The 25,991-nt window shown below is 36.3% G+C and overlaps 1 protein-coding gene across 1 annotated transcript in view; it reads right to left on the bottom strand.

Annotated features, from left to right (window-relative positions):
- CHAT (choline O-acetyltransferase) overlaps positions 1 to 25,991 on the bottom strand; it is a 98,635-nt gene continuing 72,644 nt past the window's right edge. Inside the window, exons 10-15 of the mRNA XM_043985461.1 lie at positions 23,289 to 23,417; positions 15,144 to 15,266; positions 7,639 to 7,780; positions 7,390 to 7,452; positions 4,757 to 4,894; positions 1 to 2,436 (exon numbers count right to left, since the gene is read on the bottom strand). Of these exons, the coding sequence (XP_043841396.1) occupies positions 2,167 to 2,436; positions 4,757 to 4,894; positions 7,390 to 7,452; positions 7,639 to 7,780; positions 15,144 to 15,266; positions 23,289 to 23,417 (865 nt within the window). The 3' untranslated portion in view covers positions 1 to 2,166. The remainder of the gene's footprint in view (positions 2,437 to 4,756; positions 4,895 to 7,389; positions 7,453 to 7,638; positions 7,781 to 15,143; positions 15,267 to 23,288; positions 23,418 to 25,991) is intronic.

Here is a 25,991-nt window from a genome sequence, read left to right as displayed (position 1 = left end):
CTTTCTTAAATATTTTGTCATGTTTATCAATATAGTTTTTTCGTCATACATATACACACATTTTTTAAAGCACAAAACTATAACTTAAAAGTGAGCTGCTATAAATACAATTTACACATTGCCATAATCTATACTATTTTATAAAAATAGGACTAAAATATCAACTCTATATTTTGGCAAATTAAAGGGAATCTAGGAAAGTCACATACATTTAAATTAGCTTCATTTCAGAACGAATCTCCAGGTTTATTGACTCTTCTCTTTGGGTACACGTATAGGAGGTGCCACCTAAAAATATTCCTATCATTATGGCTCAGTTTTTGCTTTGCATAAGATTTGCTATTTTCTAACCTTTCTTGGACTAGACAGGTCTCTTTCTGTCCCCTTCCTCTAAGGGAAAAGCTATTATTTCCTGCCAGTCAAAACGCTATACTTAAAACTCTCCAAGTGTATAAAAATGTGTATCTAACATCAAAACATATATTAAGCATCTAGTTAACAGCTTTGCACAGGTAATATATGTTTACATTCTATCACAAATAATGGTAAAAATGAGTTTGGTTCAAACAGCCTTGTGTTAATTAACCATCTTAAGAAACACAAAAAGCATTTCATAGAATCACAGAGTGACTATGCAAGAAGTAGATATGCCTTTCCATTAATAGCGAGGTAGCCTAGTAAATACTTGAGTCTTTGCTGCTTCAAACAGATCCATGCCTTTGAAATATAGTGAATTTGTTACTTGTAAATCATACCAGATGGAGAATCCTGATACAGCTTAAACGATTTAAGCCTTTTGAGTCAACAAGCATTATATTAAGAGACATATGTGCCAGGCACTTTGCTAAATACTGGGCATGCAAAGAAAATTACAACTTCAGGTGGGGGAAGAATAAGAAGAGAAAGCCATCCTTCAAAAATCAATACATTTGGTCTTGATTTTAAAAAGCAGAGTGTAGCTAATGAGTCATTATGTATATTACAATAGAATTCCACATGGCAGCAATAACATTTGTATGATAAGTGGAGCCCTGTCTCTAAACTCAGCTTTAATTTGGAAATTTGAGTCCAGCAAAACCCAAACCCCAATGCAAACAACCTCACTTAAAAAGACTAGCCATAATGGTTTTTGTTGGTATGGGTTTTTTTGTTGCATTTTAAGATGTATGTGGGTAAAATCTGGAGGGGGAGAGGAGTGCTCTGAAGAAATGCTAATGATCACTACCCTCTCCAAAGCCCCCCAGCCAATGAAATGGACAGTGTCCCATTAAAATGACACTTTGCTCCCTGCCTCTGCATTTCACTCATCTCTAACTGACTAATATGTCTTCTAGGTTTTCATCTCTCTCCACAGGTGGGAGTGAAAAGGCAATGAAGTGAGAGCCATAGTGAGAAGTCTTCCCTTTCTTTTATAAGCAGCAGATCTAGATTTTCAATATTGTGCCCCAAACTACTCTTAAGACAAGAAAGGGAGGATTGATTTCCAGCCCCAAGGCATCATATTCTTAATAGACCTGGACTTTCTTGGGAATCACTGCATCATATAACTTAGTAATGGTTCTCTTTCTCTTTCTCTCTCTCTCTCTCTCTCTCTCTCTCTCTCTCTATTTCTCTCTCTCAAATGACACTCTTAAACCATGTGAATCAATAATATGGAATTTGAATCTCCATCCCTAAAAAAATCATAAATCTGATGCCATTTCTATTCATTTAACAATGGATTTAGTTATGGTTGCCATTTAGAATAGGATGACTCATTTTTTGCCATGTAAAACATTATTTGGGTAGGTGTTGTACTGGAATAAGTAATAAAAAACAAAGCTCAGAGGCTCCACAACCATACATAGACATTCTATATCCTCAGCAGGACCACTTTCAACTTAACAAGCCTACCCTTGATTGCTGACTACAGAGCAAAGACTGAAGCATTTCACAGGGCACAGACTGGTTTGAACCTTGAATAGATATTGTACTTCTAACATATAATTAATGGCATTTTCCCTTTCACAATGGTTTAGCTTCTCATGATGCCTCAGCATAATTTTAGCAGTGTGTCCTAAGAATTGGGAAGTTGCCAAAATCTGGGGTAGACTATAGGTTTTAGGGGTTTGGAGGTTGCAGAACACAAGGAGTAGTAGAAACTGCCTAGTGATGCAGAGAAAAGAATTAGAGCTTCTTTGCTTCTTGGGGTTTTGGGTTTTTTTCCTGTTTGGTTGGTGGCTTTGCTATCACAGTATTGTGTTTGCTACATAGATCTCTCATTTCAAGGAGGCTTTCTTCTATGGCTTTAGCAAACTTGACAGAAGAAGTCTCTTTGCAGTCATGGAAGCTGGAGATGCAGAACAATATATGCTCTGCTTGAGGATTGTAGCAAGTGCCATAACCATTAGGGACTACAGGACCATAGCAGCAAAACATCTCCATTGTTGTTGGCACCTGGGGGAAGAATCACATTTTAGAATTAAATGATTCTGAAAGGAAAGTAATTAATAATTTGTATGATTTGATTCAATTCAATAAGCATTTATTAGGCTACGAAATCCTAGGTCAGGGATTTTTAACTTCTTTTGTGTCATGGACATCTTTTTTCAAACTAGCAAAGTCTATGGACTCCCTTCTCAGTGTTTTTAAATGCATAAAATAAAGTGCATAGTATTGCAAAGGGAACCAAATATTAGTGAAAATAAAGATATATTTTTTCCCATTCAAGTCCACAGACTCCCCTGAAATCTATTCATAGACCATAGGGTTCCTGTTCCCCAGGTCAAGAACTTTTGTGCTGGGCACTTAGGATATGAAGCTGATACAATGGGAAGAAATGAACAAGATTCACATGGGTTACAATCTGCACCATGGTAGAGAGTACCCATAGCAATGAGATCATTTAACTGTCAATTTTTTAAAACCACCAGATGAGCGATTTTGCAGGTCTTCACCTTCTCTTCAATTTTATAGTCTTAGAGAACAGCCTGGGGCCCTGAGAGGTTGTTACTTGTCCAGGGTCACACAGCCATTATGGGTTAGAGGGTCAGTGTGTAATCTACTGCTTCAGAGTGAGTAGGATCTGGTGGAAGCTGCATTGTAGTTCACCATTGCAAATACTATAGTAATTTCCTAAGAGGTACTTTGGTGGCCTCAAAGAATTAATATCATTCTAAAAGGGAGTAATTTGTGGCATAACAAAAATCTGGTTCAAGAAAACCAATTATTGAACTATAAAATAACTATGCTCACCAAGAATCAAGGTCCAAGAGTACCAATTACTGAACAATGCAATGACAACACTCACCAAAAACAACAAAAACCCAACCCAACCCAATCTAACCTGTCAGTTTGTTGTTCACCCTACTTAATTACCATTAGCACTGTTTGGATGGATTTTTCCCCCTAGGACTTAGGCTTGATTCTGAACACAGCTTTAAAAATCTCAAAGATTTCCATGGATTAGAGTTTTAGTTACCCTAATAATATGCTGAGGTCTATTTGGAAATTGATATTTTGTAATCTAGAAATCATCAAGTAAAGAAATGTGTTTCTTAAGACAGTGAAAACATAAATATTTTATTGTTTTTAAAAAAACACGCCCAAACTACATTTATTAACTGGCACCAGAAATAAGCATTTCTCCTGTGATGGAGTTTAGGGCTTGTTTTAAATCTGTAAATTTCAGGAGTTGTGTACTTGGGCCTTCAGAAGTGACACTTGGCTTTTAAATGGAGTAGAACAAACCATTAGTCTTGCTAATAGAGTCATAGAATTGTCAGATAAATGTGCTGTGCAACAGCCCAAGGCCATAAAGCCATTCAATAGCACTTTTTGCCCATGGATGGTTTCCCAGAGAATTTATGTCGTGGTATTCTTGTTGCATTTACTCATGTCTGCAAACCCACAGACATTATGACAAGATCAAATTACTTAGTAGGTTTTTATGTTCCAACACAATATTATCAGTCCCTTTTATTGCATATACCCATCCTTACGTAGATAAGGCAGGCTTTCAATAAATTGATTACTGTGGGTATTCCCTCTCTCATTGGAGCTGATTCTCTAGGGAAACATTGTGTTTTTTAGTTGTGAATGATAATTCTAAAACAGCATGACAGCAAGCTAAGTTGGGAATATTAGATCAAAGTTTTATTTTCTCTTTTTCATTCTTTTTTTTGCTTTCTGTTTACTTTATGGCTCATAAAATTGTTAGAAACATGAACATAATGATAATTTAAATAATGAGTCATTATTATTACATTTAATACATTGAATTTATAGGAACTCAAAGTACAGAAAGCAAACTGAAGGCTCATATTTCTGGGCTCAATTAGGTATAAAATTTCTTGAAGGAAAGGGTATTGACCATGTGATCTGTGAAAATTCCTTTTAACTATGGGATTCTATTAATTATAATGGAGGAGCTTGAGTTTCATTTAGTCCAATAATATCTCTGTAAGAGACTTAGCAGGGAAGTATTATAACTATAGGGGGTGTGACTGAGGTACAGAGGCATTAAGTGACTTGCAGTTGGGCTTAACATCAGTAACAGAGCCCAGACTGGAATTTAGATATAGCAATTTCTGGTACAATATTATTTTCAGTAGGTTATTGAATGGATGCCACTATTTCTAAATTTCACTATAGATTACTTGAAATCAGGATGAGTTATAAAATTGAAATAGCTCAAAATTGGGGTATTATATAGCATTTCACCAGAAAGGTGACCACAGTAAAACTATTCGATTTCTTGGTGATTCCAAACTCCTACCTGGCTGGTTGAGAGGACAAATCGATTGCTTGTCAAATATGTTTCATCTGTGAACATCTCCGGCAGCTCTTTGTAGAGTTCTCGGGCTATTTCCCTCAGCCCCAGTAAATGATTGTCAATTGCCATACCAGTGATGGCCTGGGTAGAATGAGAGGAAGAGCCGAAAGTCTGTGATGCAGATTATTCGATTCCATTCTGATATACTTCACTCCGTTCTATTCCATTCTTCTCTACTCCATTCTGCTGTTTTCTCTAGTCTGTCCCATTCTCTTTCTTTCCCTACTCTAATCCCATTCCATTTCATTCAGTAAAACTCAGATTTACTAGCTTCCAAAATTGTTTCTCTTCCTCTATCTAGCACATTTCTTTCCATGATACTTAGCCTATTTTTGTTTTTAATGACCAGGGATAGAAATACTACTGCATGATTCTGATGCTAATAATTTGAAGTCAGTCTAATTAACTATGGTTGGTCTACCAATTGACAGTGATAAAGTCAGCAGGTACTTGGAAGGATTGTGGCTATGTCCCCATTTCACTTCTAGGACTAATACCTCGGAAGCTGCAATTCTATTTAAAGGATTGAAAATGGAACTTCTAAAGCATCACTGATGTATTATTGAGATTTTTACACATGAGACCAGGCTATAGGCAAGGAGAAAAACTCAATTAGGCTATTGAAAGTTGGTATGCCATTGGTCCAGATGCATTTAGGACCTGCTTCTAGCAATAATGAAATTGTACTACAGGAACAAGAGAAAAGACTACAGTTTAAGACTACTTAGCCCTGATTTGTGTAGCCTCAATTCCCCAATGAGGATCCAAAGGGTGAGAAATACAGTGTTTGAATGGCTGGCAGTTTAGTCTGTTTGGTGAACTGTTGGCAACTCTTTCTTATACCTAGAAGTCCATGTGGTTAAATCTAGAACCAGGTTCTTAGAAGTGATTAGCTTGACTTTCTCCAGAAGGAAAAACTAATTTAATGATTTTTAAAGTCTCTTTCATCATATAAATTGTGTAAATTTCCTAACCAAATATATCAGTGTCATGTCTTAATGGAAATGGCAAACTAATAGTAACCTTTGAGGAGGCACCCAAGGTAATATTGTGCTCAATTAGATCTATTGAGTTCTATATTTATATGATGTCAGTGTCACTGTTAAATCCTACAAAATGGGAAAAACAGAAGTCATAATAAACTGCACTTATTTTATGAGTCAATAGGTTGCCTATAGGGGTTTTGACAATAGTTATTCTAGGTTTGAGTGAATGAAATAGAACTGAATTAGAGGGTCTCATCATTTTAAAAATCACTTAATTCTATGTTGAAGAATGGAATGGTATGCAACTATTACTACTTTTCAAATATACATGTTAAATTCATCAATTACAGAGGGTATCCTAAAAGTCTCAGTATAGTTTAAAGCTATTAGGGCTTAGAACTGCACTAAGACTTTTGGGACACAATTTCTGTTTAAATCTCTATAGTAAAGATTTTTTCTTTGTTTTAAGAGGTTCTTTCCTGATTTCTGAAGCCTTTTCTGATCCCCCAACTACAAGTGCCTGCCCTCCTCAAACTATCTTGTAACTATTTTGTATAGATTTGTAATTTACTTTACATTTATGCTATGTATATATGTATGTACTTGTTTATCTTCACTATTAGATTGTAAGCTCCTTGTCAGGGATTTTTTCACTCTTTGAACTTGTATTACCAATACCTAGAGCAGTGCCTAGCACATAGCAGATGACTGAATAATAAATATTTGCTAATAGTTAATTGATTGGGGTCATTAATGGCAATTAGTAAAGGAGAATGTATTTCCATCTCTACAGGTCTTGTAAAATTTTATTAATTTGTTTGAATTGGGAGGAGAGTTCATTGTGTCTGAATTAGTGAAAAGAATGAATTTAAGACTTTAAAAATAGAAATTAAGCTTTTTACTTTCTTGCACGTATATAATCTTGAATTAGATCAACAATATGCTCCCTACTTGGATTGTACATTAAAGAATAGATGAGAATGATTTTAAGGCACTAAGCTAAAAATTAGGTCCAAATAAAGAAATAACTTAAACAGTAGACTTCAATGTTTGTACTTTGTATATAAAGTGAGTTCTGAAGCAGGAAAACATTTTCTCCTAAATCTTGTTTACTCTTTTAATGTGCTTGAAGATGCTTTTTTCTTTTTCTTTTCTTTTTTCTTTTTTTTTAGGGCAATGGGGGTTAGGTGACTTGCCCAGGGTCACACAGCTAGTTAAGTGTCAAGTATCTGAGGCCGAATTTGAACTCAGGTCCTTCTGAATCCAGGGCCGGTGCTTTATCCACTGTGCCACCTAGCTGCCCCGAAGATGCCTTTTTCATTGATAGCACAAAGGCAAACTTCTGTCCATGCTGGTCTAAATTATTATTAATTACATACATATAGTTCGTATGTGTAGCTCTTTGTGTATCTACCTATATATCTAATCTGATACAATAAAACATGAAAGTAGAGTCTCTGTTTTTTCAGTGCCAATATTTGCCAGGCTCTGTTGATGTCTGTTAGTTGCCAAGCTCTGTCATATTGTCTTTAATTAACACTGGTTCTAATTCCTGTGATTAAAAAAAAAAAAAGCAAAGATATCACTCACCAAAACAGTATATTCTGTTTGAGCCCTGATGGCCTCTTTTAAAAGAAACATCTTCTCTGAGTCCTGCCAACAGATCAGAATTATATAAAATATAAGAGGTTTAAGGCATTACTCAGTAAAGGACAGTACATAGAGGCCTATCAGAAAGGAACGAAGTGACTAAGCTGCATGGAATTGCCATGCAGTTTCTCCCTGGAGATGAAGCAGCATGGATTATTTCTGAAGTCCAACTAAAATAGCTACACCTACCGGTACAGATGATTTTTCATCAATCATTGCTTTCACAAAAGCCAATGCTTCAGGAGTTGCCGACCTGATGTTGTCAACTCGTCCCTCTTCAAATCGGCGAATGGAAGCACTTTCATATGTAGGGACAAGTCTCTGGTGGTATCTGTACAGAATGAAGTATGAATGGCAAATAATTTATTTTGGAGGAATCATAAATGCTGAAAGAAAAATAGACTCAGTAGGGCTTCATTTTTACAGTCCTGATTTTATTTGGCATAGTATTTCATTTTAATGTTAGTAGAGTTCTATAAGAGATCCCCTAAAGATGAATGTTAAAGCTCTCCTAATATGAAGGGTCCAATATAGTAACATGTATTTGTTATGCATTGCTACTAAAAGAGAAAAACATTGGTTGATGTCTAAAAAAAACATTGCAAAATCTAGAGTTAGCTGAAAGATCTGAAGAATGATTAGTAGTAGAGAATGAAATAATTGTGTAATTAATCATTTGCTGTTACTGGAAATCTGGTTTATTTAAAACCTCACAAACATTACCTTATTGTTTGTTCTAGGCAGAGAGAGGCCTTAAGCTAAGGGGGGAAAGAAAAGCTACTTAGTTCTTTTCTATTGGGCAGCTAGGTTTTGAATGTGTATCAGGACCTGATGAATCTCTGTTGATCTCTGCTGGAGTGACCACTGTTCTCAAGGTCTCAACAAAACAAAACTTGTTTCTATACTCACATAGTAGGCAATGGTAGGCCAGGTCCCTGGGGAGGCATTCTACTTAGTGAGCATTGCATACCCAACGTGGTGACATTTTTCTTGCTAAAGTGACAATCAACAAAAATGTATTAAGTACCTACTATGTGCCCAGGCATATATGCATTGATATGATCCTGAAAATATACTAATGAATAGAACATAGAGGAAGAACAGAAGATGACTAAGGACAGAACCTGAAGGAGCATCCCCTATAAAGAATCAGAAAGGATAAACAGTTGGCAAATGAAGAGAAAGAGCAGTTAGAAATAGGAGAACTTGAAAAGTGTGGTATCTCCAAAGCCAAAGGAAGAAAAAGTATTCATTAGGAAGCAGTAATTAGCAATGTCAAATGCTGCAGAGAAATCAAAGAACTAAAAAAATCCACTGGATGTGGCAATTAGGTGCTTACAGGTGATTTTCAAAATGGCAGTTTTAATACAGTGATGAAATAGAACCCAAATAGAAGGGGATTGATGAGAGGTGTAGGCATCATTTAAAGACAACTTTTTAAAGAAGTCTGGCCATGAAGAGGAGAAATGAGATGTTGATGGTAACTGAATAGGGTAAAAGAGTAAGGGGGAAAGTTAAAAAAAAGAATAAATGAATAAACAAATATATGTATATATATACATATATGTGTATATACATACATAGGAAACAGAGCACATTTTTTTTTCTTATTTTTTTCCTTTTTATTTTTCTTTTGTGAGGCAATTGGGGTTAAGTGACTTGCCCAGGGTCACACAGCCAATAAGTGTCCAGGGCCGGTGCTCTATCGACTGTGCCACCTAGCTGCCCCCAACAGAGCACTTGTAGACATAGTAAGGAACCATGAAGAAGAAGAAAAATTTTGCTGTAGAAAGTAAAAAAAATAGAAGATTAAAAAAAGACATGGAAAATATATGAACTGACTCAGAATGAACAATTCATACAATAATATCAATATTTTTAAAACAATTTTGAGGACTTTGATAAACTAATGAAGAATTATATGCACAGAACCAGCAGAACAATTTAAAACACTTTAAAAATAATTTTGAAAGCCATAAGTACTATGATTAATTAAATGACTTTTCATAATTTCATGGGATCAATGATGAATAATGCTGTCCATTACAGAGAGGTGATGGGGTTAAGGTATAGAATGAGACACATACACATATATTCACATATCTATATATGCATATATATATGTTTTGTGTATATATATATACAGCTATTGGGATAATTTGCTTGGCTGCATATTTACTACAAGAAATTTGCTTTTTTTCTTTTAATGGGATGAGAGGTAGAAAGGAGAGATAGATATCTGTTATTTTTTTTTAAATACTGAGATTTGAGGGAGCTCTTCAGTTGTGAAATGTTGAATAAACTTTAAGACAAGGTCACTGTATTATTTTACTTAGTTATAAAAGACCTCTTGTGAAGTGGAAGTAATATATAAATCTTTGTAATGCAAAAATAAAACATATCAATAAAAATACATTTTAAAAAAGAGAAAGGGAAATTAGGTGTTGTCTTATGTTGGCCTTGATGAATTCAAGTTACTTGGCCTAGATGAAACATACTCGGATCCTGAAAGACCTGGCAGATGTAATTGCTGAGCCAATATTAGTGATAATCTGAAAGACCACTGGAAACTAGAGAGATGACATAATATTGGAGAAAGATGTCTTGATTTAAAAAAAAAGGAGTGTCCAAACTATAGGCCAGTGAACTTGATTCATATACATCTACTTTACACATATTATTTCCTAGGAAAACTCTATAATAGATCATTAAAGAGATAGTTGGTAAACATATAGATAAATAAGCAGTAATTCAAAGAGTCAACATGACTCCATCAAGAACAGGTTATGGCAAACTAAATTAAGAATGCTGTGGATATAGTTTACTTAGATTTTTAGCAAAGCTTTAAATAGAATATCTCATGCTATTCTTTTGGAGAAAATGGGAAGTAATGGGTTAGATGAAATTTAGTCATATAGATTCAGAACTAATTAGATGGCCAGACTCAGAGAATAATTGATAATTATCCAATGTCAACTTGGCAGGGGGTCTTCAGTAGAGTATTCTAAATATTTGTGCTTGGTCTGTGCTGTTAACATTTTTATCAATGATATGGATAAAAATGTAAAGGGCATGCATATCAAATTTGCAGATGCTACCTACCTGGGAGCAATTGCTAACACAGTTAGTACCTAAAATAAACTTGTAGGCTCGGATGGAGCATTGGAATAAATTTGACAAGATGGAATTTATTAGGGATAAATGGAAAGTCTTACAATTGGGTATAAAAATTAACTTCACAGGTATAACATGGAAGAGGCATAATTAGACAGCAGTTCTGAAAAAAATCTGGGGGTTGAAAGGGAGACAAGATAATGGATTAGAGGCAATTCAATGAAGTCTTTCAATTCTTCCTTGCAAACAGTCTTAAAGCCTTAAATTAAGTTTTGGAGTGTCAGAGCCAACAAAAGGCCAGGGTGAGAAGTTTTCTGGCCCTAAGTTGTTAGGAACAGTTTGTGATATGGGTAGGGGTCTGTTCAAAGCCCACATACACATTATCAGCAATATTGGCAGTGGAGGTGGTGGCAGTGGAAGCAGGGGGACTTCTTAGTGCAGAGATGGTAAAGGGGTCAAACAACAGGTCAAAAAGAGATCATAGGGGACCCTTTGCTAGCAATGGGTATAGCTGGCTCTGATTGGCAACTCTACTGGCCATACACAGTTCTGGGTGGCAGTTCCAGGGTGGAGAGGAGTGCTGGGGGTCAGTCATAAGAGAGCAGTGTCACAGTTCCAAGGCAAACAAGAATACTAGCACTTGTGGCTGCAGGGGAGCAGAGACATTTCCTGGGTAAAAACTAGAGCACAGACCAGGAGAGCAGTGATCGCACCTCTCCCAGGATCACATCAACTTGGAAGCACTAAAAACTTGTAGACCCCCCAGAACTAGCTCTGAAAACCATCACAAAAAAGTCTGAAGCTTGGGATACTGTCTCTCCACTCCCAGGTGAATTGAGCTCAACTTTAATATAAAGTTCAAAGTCAAGAAGTAGACTGGAAAATGTGCAAACAATAAAAAAAAGAGTTTGACTATAAAAGCTATGGTGGAGGGGAAGACCAAGACATAAACTCAGAAGACAACAATGTAAAAACGGCAACAAAGTCTCAAAGAAAAATGCTAATTGGTTTCAAGCCCAACAAAAATTCCTGGAAGAGTTAAAGAGAAAAAGTGGTAGAGGAAAAATTGAGAAAAGAAATAAGAGTAATGCAAGAAAATTAGGAAGAGAATTAACAGCTTGGTAAAAATACTAATGAAAATAACACCTTTTAAAAAAATTGGTCTAATGGTAAAAAGAGGCACAAAAATTCAGTGAATAAAGGAACTCCTTAAAAAGCAGAATAGGCCAAATTGAAAATGAAGTACAAAAGTTCACTAGGGGTTTAAAGGGAGAACTTAAGAAACAGAAAGAAAAAAAGAACTTAAAAAACAGAATTAGCCAAATGGAAAATGAAGTACAAAAGCTCATTGAAGAAAATAATTCCCTAAAAAAATTGGACAAATGAAAACTAATGACTCTGTGAGACATCAAGAAAAAATAAAACAAAGTCAAAAGAATGGAAAAATAGAAGAAAATGTGAACTATTTCATTAGAAAAACAACGGACCTAGGATATTGATCCGAAAGAGACAATTAAGAATTATTAGAGTACCTGAAAGTCATGGCGAAAGAAAGAACTTAGACATAATATTTAAAGAAATTATCAAAGAAAATGTCCCAATATCTTAAATCTAGAGGGTAAAACAGAAATGGAAAGAATCTACTGATCACCTCCTGAAAGAGATCCTAAAATGAAAACTCCAAGGAATATAGCTAAATTCTAGAGCTCCCAGGTCAAAGAGAAATTACTTCAAGCATTCAGAAAGAAAGAGTTAAAATACTGTGTAACCACAGTCAGGACCACACAAGATTTAGCAGCTTCCACATTAAAGGAGCAGAGGACTTATAATATATTATTCTAGAAGACAAAGGAACTAGTATTACAACCAAGAATAACATACCTGGCAAAATTGAGTATAATCCTAAAGGGGAAAAATGCATATTTAATGAAATAGTGGACTTTCAAGAATTCCTGATGAAAAGACCAAAGCTGAATATAAAATCTAACATTCAAACACAAGACTCTAGAGAAGCATAAAAGGTAAACAGGAAAGAGTAATCTAAGGGTCTCAATAAAGTTAAATTATTTACATTCCTACATGGGAAGATGATCCATGTAACTCCTAAGAACTTTATTATTATTAGAGAAGTTAAAAGGAGTTTACATAGATAGAAGGCATGGATGTGAGTTGATTATGTTGGAATGATCTCCAAAAAAAAAATAAGGGGTGAGTAAGAGGGATGCACTGGGAGAAGAGGGGAGGGAGAAGCAGAAAAGGGAAAATTTTCTCACGTAAGAGGCATGCAAAGAAGAGCTTTTATAGAGAAGGGGAAAATAGTATGGCAGGCAATATTTATATTTACACACAATTGTGTATAGAAATGTAACTTATCTAATAAGGAAATAAGAGGGGAAGGGGATAAGAGCAAGGTGGAGGGGATGATAGGGAGGACAGATTAAGAGAGGCAATGGTTAGAAGGAAAATAGACTTTTGAGGAGGGACAGGAGAAAAAAAAGGAGAAAAAAAGAAACAAAAAAATGTGATAGAAGGAAATACACAGTTAGTAATCATAACTGTGAATGTGAATGGGATGAACTCACCTATGAAATGGAAGCATAGAACAGAATGGATTAGAAACCAGGATCCAACAATATGTTCTTTTTTTCTACAAGAGACATTCTTGAAACAGAGATCCATGCAGAATTAAAAATAAAGGGTTGTAGCAGAATCTAATATGCTTCAGCCGAACTAAAAAAATGTGGGGATAGCCATCATGATCTCAGACAAAGCAAAAGCAAAAATAGACCTAAATAATAGACTTAATTAAAAGGGATAATCAGGGAAACTACATTTTGATAAAAGGTACTATAGATAATGAAATAATATAAAAATTGTTTACAGCAAGTTTCTCTGATAAGGGCCTCATTTCTCAAATATATATTGAGTATAGAATGGAATCAAATTTATTAAAATAAGAGGCATTCCACAATTGATAAATGGTCAAAGGATATAAACAGGCAGTTTTCAGAATAAGAAATAAAAGCCATCTATAGAAATATGAAAAATGTTCTAAATCACCATTGATTAGATAAAATAAAGTTAAAACAATTCTGAGGGCCACCTCATATCTATCAGAAATGACAAATACTGGAGGGGATGAGGGGAAAATAGGTACATTAATGAATTGTTGGTGGAGTAGTGAACTGGTCCAGCTATTCTGGAGAAAAATTTGGAGCTAAATCCAAAGGGCTATAAAACACTGCATACCCTTTCACCCAGAAATACCACTACTAAGTCGGTATCCCAAAGAGGTCCAAGAAAAAGGAAAAAGACCTATATAAACAAAAATTTATATCAACTCTTTTTGTGGTAGCAAAGAATTGGAAATTGAGGGGATGCACATTAATTGGAGAATGGCTGAAATAGTTGTGGTCTATGATTGTGATGGAGTATGATTGTGCTGTGAGAAATGACAAAGGGGGTAGATTCAGAAAAACATGGCAAGACCTCTATGAACTGATGCAAAGTGAAGTGAGAAGAAGTGGGAGATTATTGTGTACAGTACACCAATGTTGTACTTATATTCACCTGTGAAAGACTTGGCTATTCTTATCAATACAACGATCCAAGACAATTCCACAGGACTCATGATGAAAAAATGCTATCCACCTCCAGAGAGAGAAGTGATTTTTGTAGTATCATTTTCTTAATATCTTTATTTTTCTTGCTTTGTTTTGAAATATGGCTAATATGGAAATATGTTTTACATGATTTCACATGTATAATTGATATCATATTGCTTGCCTTTTCAGTGAATGGGATTGGGGGGTGGGCTGGAAGGGCCCAAGAGAATTTGGAACTCAAAATTTAAAAAGAAAAGAATGTTAAAAATAAACAATTTTTAAAAAGATTCTGGAGCTCAATATGAATCAATAGTATGATATTGCAACCACAAAAATCTAATGTAATCTTGGGCTGCCCTTAAAAGGGGACATTGCTTCCAGAAATAGGGAGATGATAATCTCTCTGAACTCTACTCCCATCAGACATCATCTGATTTCCTCTGTCTGTTTCTCTCTCTCTTTCTCTCCATATACATATATACACATACACAATACACATGTGTGTCTATGTGTGTCTATGTGTATATATATACATACACATATACATATATAATATCCATATATATATTCCTAAAGTGGATAAAGCCATAATTATGGTAAGTCTTTGGAAGATACCTGCCATTCCAAAGGTGTTTTGTCAAAAGATCCCAGAAACCAGATTTAATTAATTTCTTTGTGATTTAAAGCACAGCTGAATCTTTAATAGGAAACCTGAATCATATGTCCCCTGTTTGGTTCAGTACTTTTCTTTTACTTCATAGTTTTTTATTAGTGTCATTTTATGAGCACCAGGGACATTGTGCTTCCTTTCTTAGAGGGTTTATATGTCCCATTCTAGGCGTAGGAACAATATATCCTATCAGGGATATCAGTTTATTGTATGCAACATAAAAAATATTAGGTGCATTTCTTTAGAACCAACAGGACTCAGTTCTCACTTTTAAAAGGTCTATTCTTTGATTTTGTTTTACTCACCTATAAAAGGCCAACTGGAGTGCCACCTGAATATAAGCATCTGGGCTGGTCCTTTGTTTCTTAATGAACTCTTTCCCATAGTTTTCAAACTTATAAACAGTGAAGTCAAGATTCTTCACTATCCTGAGGATAAAAAGAAAATTATTTTATAACATATAAAATATGATTTATATTTTCAATTCTTCAATACATATTAATACTACTTCATATATTCTAACTTCTCAGTTCTCAGTTTACTCGGTTTTCACAACCCACTCATTCACTCTACCTCATCTATAGATACCTATAGACAGAGATGGCTCTACCCTTGATTTTGCCATCATCTATAAATATTCCACTTCCATGTTCATGAACTCCAAAATTCCTTTATCTCAAAAGTTCTTAACCTGTTGTACATGAACCTAAATCTGTTTACAAGTATAGTTAGATATAATTGGTTTCCTTTGTAGTCTCATGTGATTTACTTTGTGTATTTGAAAACAATATTTTGAGGAGTCCATAGTCTTTACCATACTTTCAAGGGATCCGTTACATAGAAAAGGTTAAAGACTCTTGCTTTCTATGAATATAATCATATCATTTCATCTTTCCCTATACCTAACCAATCCCTAACCCTGTTCTACCATTCTCACCAAGGCCTTTGATCACTCCACTACTCAATTTCCCCCAGGCCATCGTCCTTATTCATTGGTGAAACAATTCTACTCTGTGTAATCCTCTAGATTCAGATCCCCTGTTTTCTTGTTTTACCTTACTGAACTTAAACCCTGATTTATTCCCACCATCTATCATCTTCAATCCTATTCACTTGCTGTCATACAAAGCTGGAGAAAATGACAAAACTTTGCTGACTGGATCTGTTACAAGTTTAGATCACATAGTCAGTCTCAACTTGGATTTCACTGCAGCAAGACAAGGATTGCTCACTTTCCTAATTTTCATCCTTCCTCAAGCCTCCTATGGCACTCCTTCCCCTTATCCTTTCAGCTGAGAGCCTTATTTCATATATAAATGAAAAAAACTGAGGCCTTCTTTGAAAAGCTCCCTTCCCCCTTTAATCTCATATCACTCAGATGACTTCTACCACTATTTCCTCCTTTACCCCTGTCCCTCATGAAGAAGTAGTTCTTCTCTTTGCCAAGGCAAATCACTCCTTTCTGCCTTCTCCAGCAGATTGCTCCCTCTATTATCTCTGCTTCCTCACTACCTTTTTTTTTTTTTTTGGTGAGGCAATTGGGGTTAAGTGACTTGCCCAGGGTCACACAGCTAGTAAGTGTCAAGTGCCTGAGGCCAAATTTGAACTCAGGTCCTCCTGAATCCAGGGCCAGTGCTTTATCCACTGCACCACCTAGCTGCCCTCTCCTCACTAACTTTTAATCTCTCTTTAGCTACCTCCTGCCTACAAAGATATACATGTCTTCTCCATCTTTAAAAAAATTCCCACTTGATCCAACCATACTTGCTAGCTAACATTATATATCATATCTCTGTGGCTAATCTCCTTGAGAAAGCTGTATACATTAGATGCCTCCACTTACACTCCTCTCATTTGATTTTAACTCCTCTGTAGTCTGACTTCTAATTGTATATTTCAAGTGAAACTGCTCTCCCCAGAGTTACCAGTGATTTCATACCTGCTATGTCTAATGACCTTTCCTCAGTCTCATCCTTCTTGACATCTTTAGCTTTTGACACTGCTGATCACCCTTTTTCCTGGATATTCTTTTCTCCCTAGACTTCTCTCTAGTGACACTGTTCTCTCAGGGTTCTTCATGTCTAACTACTCCTCCCTAGTCTCCTGTGTTGGATCTGTCCGGGCTATGCCCACTAACTGTTGGGGTTATACCCCAAACCTCTGTTCTGGGCCCTCTTCTCTTTTCCCTTTATATTATCTTGCTTGGTGATCTGAGGACTTCTCGTGAATTCAATTATCATCACTACTCAGATGATACACAGATCCAATCTCTCTTAAATTCTAGTCTCACATCATCATCTGACTAGTACATTTTCAACTGAAGATTTTTGAGGTCAGAGACTATGTTTCTACCTTTGGTTGCCATCTCAAAGTTTAGCATAGAGCCTGTAAATTAGCAAGTATTTAATAATGTTTGTTGAGTGGCTGAATTCAGCGAGTACTTATTGAGTACCTATTATAGGCCTGCTTAATTTGTATAGGATGATAGGTGATATAATCTCTATACTTAAGGAGTTGACCCATCTGTCAGGGAGACACGTACACATATGAAACATTCTATCTCCTATTTTAGCCATAGATGGTCAGCCTCTCCCTCTCTACTCCTGCCCCCCCCCACCTCCTGAAATGCTTATGGTCCTCAACTCTGCCTTGGAAAATACCTAATTTCTTTTAAAGCATAGCTCAGATGCTACCTTTCATGATCCTGCTGAAGAGCAGTGTTGTCTCCCTCTCAAAATTACTTTGTATTTACTCCCCTGTTTTTTGTTGAGTCATTTCAGCCACGTCCAACTCTTGGTGATCCCATTTGGGGAATTTCTTGGCAAAGATACTAGATTGGTTTGCCATTTCCTTTTCCAGCTCATTTTACTGAGGCAAACAGGGTTAAGTGACTTGCCCAGGGTTATACAGTAAGTGTCTGAGGCTGGGTTTGAATTCATGAAAATGAAGCCTAGTCCTCTGTCCACTGTGTCATGTAGCTTCCTTGTTCTCTGTTTTATTTCCTCAGTGTCTCCTCTGAGTATGAACTGAATGCGAAATAAGTATATCCTATACCCAGAGGTGTGCTGGTAAATGTTTAACAACTTGCTTTCTCAACAACAACAAAAAGCACACACTCCTACTTACAGATTTGATCTGCATTATTAAAATTTTCTCCATCACTTTTTAAAGTCTAGACAGTCAACAAAATAATAAATCAAGCCCTGATTTGTAGCATTTGTCAATTTCTGAGGTCCAAATACTTTCACTGAAAATTTAACAATTGACTTTAAGAGCTGACTCCAGCATGCCCCTGTGTTAGATTGTATAGTACAGATTATCAGTGTCATTAGGGTTCAGGGAATTCATCACTGTAGGCAGGAGTAATCAGGGAGGGAGGGTAGAATTCGAATCAGCAGATAAGATATTTCATCTGAAAATAAAATTTCAATAAGTATTCACAGCATATGAATAGGATTAAAACATGATTTATGTGCCTTACTTAAGAATATGTAATGATATTATATTCAGCATCTATTACTAATTTCTTTTTTTACAGAGCTAGTAATCCAGTTCCTGGAAAAAAAAAACATGAAAAATAATCACTATCAAATAAAAGGCTACATTAAAACTAGAATTGGAGACTATGCCCAGGAGGTTTCTATAATGTCCACCCTGGGCCCTGCCTCATCTGGTTCACTGTTTAAGGCAGGTCCCAGGTGTGCTCTATTCCCTATTCCCTGGCTTTTATGTTTTTCAGCTACCTTGATGGGACTCTCCTTGGTTATAAAACCAGGATCAAATTCATTGGGATATTGCTTCTGGAAGGGGTGTGTCAATCTACTCCCCTATTATTCTGTTCACCATCCAGTAACTTTCTATGCAAAAATGCTCCTTTATTTCAAAGAGGACCAATGGACTTGCTTGTGAATTGGATTCAGGTGAGACAGAGTCGAACAAAGTTGTCAGTTTTATCTTCCAGTCATCAAAGTCCAGTGGCAGGACAAAGGTCAGGGTGACTGGCAATGGCCTGGGATGCACCTCTGATGTCTGACCAAGCTCCAAGCCCTCCATGGTGCCTGCTTCAGCTGCCTTCGTGGCATTTGGAATAAATTGTTCTCTTCTGTCTATTCCTCTGAGGGAAGTCTTCACATGCTTGGGGTGGACCTCCCCCTAACTCATTGATGAGTTTGAGGCCTGTTGGTTATCCTCAACCTGGATCATCCTGAGAGAGTTTTACTGGGGTATGGCCACTGTGCATGCTATGGCTTCTTGGAGCCACAGGTGAGAGTTAGGTGAAGGAGGATATCAAAGGGGGATGTGCAGCTCTGAAAAGGGTTCAGCAAGCCCTCACACCAGAGGTGCTACTCCTCCCTGAACACCCCAGACACCCATGTTCCCCCATGTGACATGTTGTGAGAAAATTATTAATAATAGGGTCTTTTGGCATTCTATGAGACCCAGAGAGCCTGGCCAGACCTTTCTTGGGGCCAGCCCAGAGTCAGGACAATTTCAAAGGAAATGTGGTTGGACCTTGGACTGTGAATAGGGATTAAAACCACACCTACCTGAAGGCTTTTTCCCCTTGGAGGGCTCCTACTCTGACATCAGCCGGACCACCCTCAAATCCAGTAAACCAATAGATTTGAATGATGCTAGCCAATTAGCTCTGAGCAATGTGGAAGGGTGGGCTCTTCTCCTGCCCACAGCAAGCTTACACGGTGACTCACTCCCTTGGCTTGGAATGCTCAAGGAGGCAGGACACAGATGATTCTCTCCCCTGGATCCTAGCTAGGCTTTCCTAACTTTCAGGGCCATGTGCTTTATCTTTTACTAATACTTAATATGCTTTAATAAATGCTTCATGCCCCCAAACTGGTGCAATAACCTCTAATTTCTCAGTAACAAATATATAATAAACCCCAGCTAATTTTCCCTAAACTTGGGACAGTAATAGGGTGACCACATATAATTTTATTCACCACAATGTTCACATGTAAGTAGATAAACACACACACACACACAGAGTAAATACAAGGTAATTTATGAAGATGGGGGCACCAGCAACTGAATGTTCATCACTCTTATGAAGGATATGCTCGGAAAAGATTGAAGTCCCTGTAGAGGATAAGATTCTTCTGCAGCTGTCTGTCGATGCCATTGTGCCTTCCTTGAATCACCTGATTTTTATTTTATGTAAATTTTTATAGATTTATTTAGTAGATTTTTCTCAGTGTCCTTGTCTCTTTCTAGTGATAAGCCTCTTCATATTGAGCTAAGCTGGTTCTCTGACAGCAGACACCCAGCTTGTTCTCAACTCATTTTCAGTTTGTTAAAACCCATCAGAACTTACCTGCTGCAGGTCTAGCCTTTGAGAATTTTGAGTCAGCTCCCTCCCATGAGGAAGCTTAAGAACAGAACTTTTGTACAGCTGATTCTTATACCAATATTTAGAATTTTCACTTACTTCCATTTAATTTAATATTTTAAAACTTTTTATTGATATATATTTTATATCACCATAAGTTTTCCCCAGTATCCCTTCCCCTCCGTAAGAATTTCCCCATATAACAAATAGTATTTTTAAGGACAAAAAAAAAAGATGAAAAAAATCAGCATAATTGATCAGTACATTGAAGAAGTCTGAAAATATGAGCAATGTATAACACTTATCGACCTTCCACCTCTGCAAAGCGCTGGGGTCCAGGGGTGAAGGGATTGTTTTCTTGTACCTCCACTTTAAAGGACTGCTTGTTCTTTATAATTTTGCAACATTCACTTTTGATTTTCTTTTTGGTTGTTTTTCCCATTTACATTGTTATAGCCATTGTGTATATTGTTTCCATGGCATTACTTTCTCTATTCTGCCTCAGTTCATCAAATTAATTTCCATGCTGCTATATTTTCATCATATTCATCATTTCTTATAGTACAATAATATTTCATTCATCCATGGAACATAATTTGTTTAGCCTTTCCCCAACCGATGGGCATCTAATTTGTCTTCTGTTCTTTACTATCACAAAAAATGGGGCTATAAATTTTTTGGTGTATATAGGGGACTTTATTTTTATCAATGGCCTCTGGGTTAAAGGGTATGGACATTTTAGTCACTTTACTAGCATAATTCCAAATTGATTTCCAAATGGTTGTATTGATTCATAGTTACTCCAGTGTACTAGTGTGCCTGTCTTCCCAAAACCTTTCCAACATTGACTTATTGTCATCTTTTGTTGTAATGAAACCTCATAGTTGTTTTGATGTACATTTCTCTGGTTATTAGTGGTCTGGAATATTCTGTCATATGGTTGTTAATAGTTTGTCATTGTTCTGAGAACTGCTTCTTCATATCTTTGGGCCACTTATCAATGGTAGGTTTTTTCATATATATGTATATAGAAAAAAATAGGTGTGTGTATATGTATGTACATATACATGTGTTTGTGTTAATTGTTTATATATCTTGGGTACCAAACCCATATCAAGAAAATTTGATACAAAGATTTTTTTACCCATTTAACATTTGCTTTCTTATCCTAGGTGTATTAATTTTGTCTGTGCAGAAACTTTTCAATTTTGTGTAATCAAAGTTATCCCTTGTCTTTTGTAATTTATTAACTTCTTATATGTCTATGAGGTATATGATTGGATTCTTTTTCTAATTTTTATAGTATGATTTTTAATATTAAGGTCATGTATCTATTTAAAGAAATCTTTTTTTTTTTTTTAGTGAGGCAATTGGGGTTAAGTGACTTGCCCAGAGTCACACAGCTAGTAAGTGTTAAGTGTCTGAGGCCAGATTTGAACTCAGGTACTCCTGACTCCAGGGCCGGTGCTCTATCCACTGCCCCATAGCTAGCTGCCCCATCATGTATCTATTTAGAAAATTTTTTGAAATACAGTATAAAGTGTTGGTCTAAGCTTAATTTCTGCCTTTCCAGTTTTGCCAATAGTTTTTGTCAAATAGAGAGTTTTGTCCTAAGTAATTTATATTTTCTGGTTTATTGAATTCTGGGTTGAATTACATTGTTTCTGATTTTCCCTTGTCTAGTCTGTTCTATTGGTCTACCTCTAGTTTTAAACTAATACGAGATGGTTTTTGATGACTGCTGCTATATACTATAGTTTGAGGTTTGGAAATGCCATTCTTCTTTAACTCCTACCTTTTCATCATTTCCTTTAATATTCTACATTTTAACATTTTTCCAAAAGAATTTTGTTACTGGTAATTTATCAAATTGTGTAAAGCATTCCTTTGGTAATTTGATTGGTATGGTATTAAAAAGTATAAATTTACTTGGGTGGTATTGTCACTTTTGTTATACTGGCACATTCCAACAATGAGCACTGAATGTTCCTCCAGATATATAAGTTGTTCTTTATTTCTTTAAGGAGTACATTGTAATTGAATCCAAACAAGTATTTTGTATGCTTGGGTAGATTGGTCTCTAGATATGTTATACATTTTGTAGTTATTTGGAATGGCATTTCTCTTTCTATTATTACCTCTTGGATCTTGTTATTATTATATAGAAATGTATTTGATTTTTGAGGGTTTATCTTGTTGGACAACTTTGCTGAAGCTAGTAATTGTCTCAAAGCCTAGTTCAAATTTTCCTTAACTATTCTAGTCTATTTCTTTGAACACCTTTAGTTCTTGTTATCTCTGTCATTTTTTTAGTTCACAAATCATAAAACAAAATCACATTTTGTTCATAAATTTTGTTCTGTACTGTCTTGTTCCTCAGTTATTGCATGTGTTTTCATTTTGTCTCCTCAAATTATAAGTTTCCATAAATTATGGTTCTTCTTGTTATGATGGGCACAAAACTAGACACATAGTAGGCACTTAGTAAAGACTTAGCAAGTTAATTAATTTTAATGTGTAACAATCAGGCACACCACCTTTATCATCTTTTGAAAGAATAGCCTGACTCAGAATTCTACAATAGAGTGGGAATATATCTTGTAATTTTCCATTGAGTCATAAAGTCACAGAATTTTAGAGCTGAAAGGAATTGGAGACATACATAAACCTGTGTTGAAATCCCGTTAAAGCCTGATGTGGTTCACTCCCTTTCCTGGGGTGTTGTTACCCTGTAAATTTAAACAAATTGGAATAGCTTGGATTCAAATAACCTATTCAAACTAGTTACTTATAACTCTCTCTGAATTCAGCAAATCATGTTCCCCAGGCTTTGCTATGTTCCCTCAGATGAAACCTGCTTTAAAAAACACAAAACAACACTCCCCCAACATCTTTTGTATTTTATGTAAATGATGGTTACTTTAGCACACTTATTTCCTCAGGTGTTATAATTCACCTTTGATTTGACTGCATGAACATGAAGGGAATGCAGTGGTGAGAAGGATTGTAACAGTCATATTTGGGGACTTCCAAAATGCCACAAACCAAGGGGTTTAAAACAATCAATGAGGCTGTAGAACAATCACCCAAAGTTCTTCCCTACCGTTGAAGTTTGTCTGCTGATGATGCCAGGTGTCCCTGAATTTCTGGGGAGCATTTCCATCTCAGTCTTCTGGGAGCAGGAAGCTCACTGACAGAATCAGCTCTAACTAGCTTCTTTGAGCTCTCCTTCCTGTAAGTGCAAAGAGATAGGTATCTTGAGTTCTAATCTTTGATGAATTGGTTAATAGCTCCCCTTTATTTCCTTGCCTGCTGGAATTATTCTTCTGGTTGTTGCATATATTTGCAAGCTCACGGTGGTTTTGCCGCTAAAAGTCTTTCCCAAAATTCTCCTTACATTTAATGGGAGACACATATAAGCAGTGGAATTTTAAACCATAAAATTGTGTCCAAAATATTAATGTCAGTTTAAATACAATGTGCTTGGTTTAATGTTTTTTCATCATAAGGTTTATAGATGGAGGACTGTCTTATAGTTTAAAGAGGTTTGATGAAAACTACAGCCAGATCAGAGAATCTTTTTCTGAGCAAAGGCCACTGCCTTCTAGAGAAACTCAGCTGAGAGCCCTGTAGAAATAAACACACACATGCACAACTTGGAGTTTGTTTTTTATGAAAAAAAAAAACACATTATGCTTACCTGCTTTTAAAGTCACAATGAACAGAGAATCGAAGAATTTTGAGTTTTAAGGCAACTTAGGATGTCATCTCACCCAGTGCCCTGAATAATGCAAGAATTTTCTCTCCAATAAAGCTGACCAAAATGTCATCCACCCCCTGCTTAAACACCTCCAGGAATGGGGAAATCACTACCTCACAAGCAACCTATTCCATTTTTGGATGGTTCTTATTGTTAGGAAATTCTTTCTTTTGATGAATTGAAATAACTCTCCTCCTGACTCCCACCTTTACCTTCCTTCTAACACATCACCGTAATTCTATTAGAAGATACAGCAAGAAATAAAACAGAGCTCTACTGTATGTTGTGCTGCTAGATAATACTTCAAAGATGCCAGTCTCTCTACCACCTGGGAAATGATCTTCTGGAAGAGTGGGAACTTAACAAGTTAGTGCTTTGTGGCAAAGCTGAGGATGAGCTTATCTAAACTTTCCTAGACTGGTCCTCAGTCTACTCACATAAAACCCATAACTGGGCCTATACTCAGAGCCTCTACAGTTTGGTTTGTGCTTCATTAGCAAGCCCTTTGGGCCACTTCCATGTCCTGATGACATACAGGAGCTGTGATACCTCACTCAGCTGCCAAAGGAATTCTCCTAAATTATTAATCTGACTCTGTCCCTCCTGTACTCAGTTATCTACAATGTCTCCCTTCTGTCTCTAGGACCAAGTATAAGCTCCTCTGTCTGGATTTCAAAGTCCTTTAAAAGGGGGCCCCAACCTACCTTCTATTCCAGCCTTCCCACACTTTGCATTCCAGGGAGGCTGGCCTTTTGGTTACTTTTCATGCATGACATTCCAGTCTTTGGGTCCTCCAATCTGTCTGGAACTCAAGCTTTCTTTGATTGGTGAATATATACTTAATGTTGCCCATTTCAGGCCTACTTCACTACTTCCTAACCATTTTTCTTCTTCTACCCTTTCCCACTTCTATCTCTGGGAACAGTTACCAAATCAATATTATAATTCCTGGAGAGGGTATGTATTAAGACTCATTAGAGTCTTTACACTACATTAGAGTGATTACACCATTCCCTCTGACTTCCCTGCCCAAGAAAGTCTTCCCTTGCCATAAGTCCCCTATATGTATTATTTTTTCCCCAATAGAATGTAAGCTCTGTAAGGCATGAACTCTCTTGCTTGCTTATATTTGCATCCATGGTGCTTAGTATAGTTACTGGCACATGCTAAGTGCTTAATAAATGCTCATTCATTCATTCATTCATTCATGTCATCAATTCATCCATAGGGGACTACTAATAGTAATTCACATTTTGTATATCATCTTAAGTTTGGCAAAGTGCTTTCTTCACAACAACCTGTGAACTTAAATAGCGTGAGTTTTATCACCATATTTTACAGTTGAGGAAACTGAGGCTCAGAGAGAATGAGTGATTTGCCTATGGTCACACAGCTTGCCAAATGTAGATAGAAATTTAACCAAGGCGTTCTGACTCTTTATATCCCACATTCTGTGTTCTTTCCACTACATCGGCCACTTTAGAGAGAAACAGACTAGGAAATGAGACAATGGGACAATAAAGAGGATGGATAGGGAGATGCAGAAACAGAAACAAATCATAAACTATTTCTTAGAGAAAGGCAAGTGTAAATAGACACATAAGGAGTAAGATAAACTAAGAGTTTTAAAGACAGAACCAGAGACTACTTTGTTGACCATTCTTAATTCCCTGAACTGTATGTTCTTAGATCCCCTCTGCTCTTCCCACACAGTTGGGTTTTAAAAGGAAGCTTTAAAGACACCTCTTGGGTCATACTAATGGAAAAAGAGAGACCAAAAGTGCTGTTCAATTGGTCTCTACCTTCCAGTTTTTCTAAAAGGAAATGTAGTCACGTCTCATGGCAAGGAAGAAAGATAGATCTGAAAAAGAATGTTGTCGTCCCCAACTGCCTCATTTCAAAACATCCTGGAGAGAGATATATTAAACCTTCTGACTTTCAATTCAATCCAATACAGTAAGCATTTAGTTTGGATTTATTATGTGAAAAAGAATGGGGGGATACAACGACAAAACAAATATCTTCTGTCTCCAAGTAGTTTATGTT

The sequence above is a fragment of the Dromiciops gliroides genome, chromosome 2 (assembly GCF_019393635.1).
Source record: "Dromiciops gliroides isolate mDroGli1 chromosome 2, mDroGli1.pri, whole genome shotgun sequence".
NCBI classification, from domain to species: domain Eukaryota; kingdom Metazoa; phylum Chordata; class Mammalia; order Microbiotheria; family Microbiotheriidae; genus Dromiciops; species Dromiciops gliroides.
The sequence above is the reverse complement of the archived record's forward strand: the minus strand, read 5'-3'. Positions and strand labels throughout refer to the sequence as shown.